Source organism: Cephus cinctus, unplaced genomic scaffold (assembly GCF_000341935.2).
Source record: "Cephus cinctus unplaced genomic scaffold, Ccin1 Ccin1_scaffold0158, whole genome shotgun sequence".
Taxonomy (NCBI): domain Eukaryota; kingdom Metazoa; phylum Arthropoda; class Insecta; order Hymenoptera; family Cephidae; genus Cephus; species Cephus cinctus.
In genome coordinates this window covers 1-1,938 of record NW_014332885.1, presented here as the reverse complement: position 1 = coordinate 1,938, position 1,938 = coordinate 1, and the positions used below count along the sequence as shown (strand labels likewise).

At 42.4% G+C, this 1,938-nt stretch overlaps 1 protein-coding gene across 5 annotated transcripts; it reads right to left on the bottom strand.

Annotated features, from left to right (window-relative positions):
* Nucleotides 1–205: 205 nt before the first annotated feature.
* LOC107263542 (27 kDa primary mesenchyme-specific spicule protein) lies at nucleotides 206–1,928 on the bottom strand. 5 transcript variants are annotated; one of them, XM_015730866.2, is made up of 6 exons: nucleotides 1,844–1,928; nucleotides 1,535–1,590; nucleotides 1,194–1,340; nucleotides 767–796; nucleotides 472–678; nucleotides 206–379 (listed from the first exon to the last, which is right to left on the bottom strand). In XM_015730866.2, exons 1-4 carry the CDS (start codon nucleotides 1,851–1,853, stop codon nucleotides 791–793), a joined length of 219 nt encoding a protein of 72 aa, XP_015586352.1. In that variant the 5' UTR covers nucleotides 1,854–1,928; the 3' UTR covers nucleotides 206–379; nucleotides 472–678; nucleotides 767–790. The 5 variants fall into 5 exon arrangements, with proteins under 5 accessions (XP_015586352.1, XP_015586353.1, XP_024936650.1 ...); XM_015730867.2 differs by having other exon boundaries at nucleotides 767–793; XM_025080882.1 differs by lacking the exon at nucleotides 1,194–1,340 and having other exon boundaries at nucleotides 767–793; nucleotides 1,844–1,861.
* Between the last annotated feature and the right edge of the window lie 10 nt (nucleotides 1,929–1,938).

The window sequence follows — 1,938 nt, the reverse complement described above, 5'->3', positions numbered from 1 at the left end:
CCATTACCCCAGGGACCTCCCTTGCTGTTTTTTCCTTGACCAAGTATATCATCTAACTGCGGAATTTATGAGAGTCTACAAATCTGTTATAAAAACTACAGTTCCGCGAGAGCGAATGCGAAGAGGGGAATGAGGAGATGGGTAAGGAAGCATTGGATAAAACATTATTATTTTTTAATTATTTTATTAATGAAATACAAAATAGTTTGAAATCTTTCTCAATGACAACAGTGGTGACTACAGCATTTGTGGGCCCCTCCGTTGTTGTTATTGTTATTATTGTTGTTGTTGCGGCGCCGGGGGCGCCTGTTCTGTGGCCAACTCCACCGCCACTGGGGGTAACACCCCAGCCATATGTTGGCTGCAGAGTTGGCTGCTGCTGCGAAAAATAGAAAGATTCATTATTTATAATAATGGTAGTCATAGGAATGACAAGAGGATATAGATAAAGAAATGTTTTTACAAACTTACCGAATATCCCCCGGCGCCCCGCGGCGCCGCTGACGCGTGAAGGGGCCCACAATACTGAAGCCCGTAGTAATCATTGGTCGGTGGTGGCCCATAGGTCTGGGGAGGTGGTCCATAGGTCTGGGGAGGTGGCCCATAGGTCTGGGGAGGTGGCCCATAGTAAATATGGGGTGGTGGCCCATTATCGGGCGGTGGCCCATACAGTACATACTGAAAACAGAAATATTGATTTATAAAAATATTTTGGTCTACTAGACAAAACACGCGAACAAAGTTTTCTATAATAATAAATACTAACCCCGGGCGGCGCATTTGGTCCGCACTACTGCTGAAAGTAATCATAATGAAAATTATTATACATGTATATGGAGATGCTGATTTCATGCAGCAAATGAGCAATCTAACAGCGTTATATTAATTTTTGTAACGCTGTACGGAAAGTATACAGTTTGTGCACCAAAAAACAAGCACAAAATGGTCCACTCTTGATGAGTTGAGAGTGTGCGGGAATCATAACATTCCCGCATGGAATATCGTACTTGTTTTTTGATGCACAAACTGTCTACTTTCCGTACAGCATTGCAAAAAATAGTATATGATACGCGTGCAGGTTGGTGATTCCTACTCGTAAGACTCGTGTACTCGTTGACGTTTGCCAACGTCACACTCGTCAGAAATCATCAACTTTCCGCACTTGTATCATAATGTACTATTATTTTACTAACCATCTCGTATTGGTAAGACGCTGGCTGTCCTACTGGATTACCTACTGTAGGCCCTACTGTAGGCCCTACTGTAGGCCCTACTGTAGGACCTACTGTAGGACCTACTGTAGGACCTACTGGCGGACCTACTGGCGGACCTACTGGCGTCTGGAAAAGAAGCATCAACTTTCCGCACTTGTATCATAATGTACTATTATTATACTAACCATCCCGTATTGGTAAGACGCTGGCTGACCTACTGGCTGACCTACTGGCGTCTGGAAAAGAAGTTACAGCTACATTGTCAAACGGCCCTACGTAATAAAGCATATGTAAATACAGGTATAATTTATTGTACCAACCACGATTATAGGAACTCCATTTTGCCCTCGCGCTGGGCTATTTTCTGCTTTGTATTCTGAAACAAAGAGAAATATATTTTTCAATATATACTATTCAATATATACAAGCGGGCGTATGGCAGCTTATTGACAAAGTAAGATTATTACGAATTGGCTTACTGCGAGACTATACGTAATAACAATCTCAATATCTATCAGATATTGAAATAATATTATATCAGAAATGTAATTTACGTAATAATCTTACTAAGGGAGACAAGAAAGAACAGCTATGCACAGAAGTAAATGCAGTGGAAGATCAGTACGCACCTTCAGTCATGGCGATTGCTTGCGACTGATGGCAACTAACGAAGCACTGTAGACAAAGGGCAGCATGTGGGCGCTATTGGCTCCCTGGAACACGA

Coding starts and splice junctions, on each gene's coding strand:
- LOC107263542 (XM_025080882.1), bottom strand. Junction 380..471: donor GGGGCGCCGGGGGATATTCG/GTAAGTTTGTAA, acceptor TATTTTTCGCAG/CAGCAGCCAACTCTGCAGCC.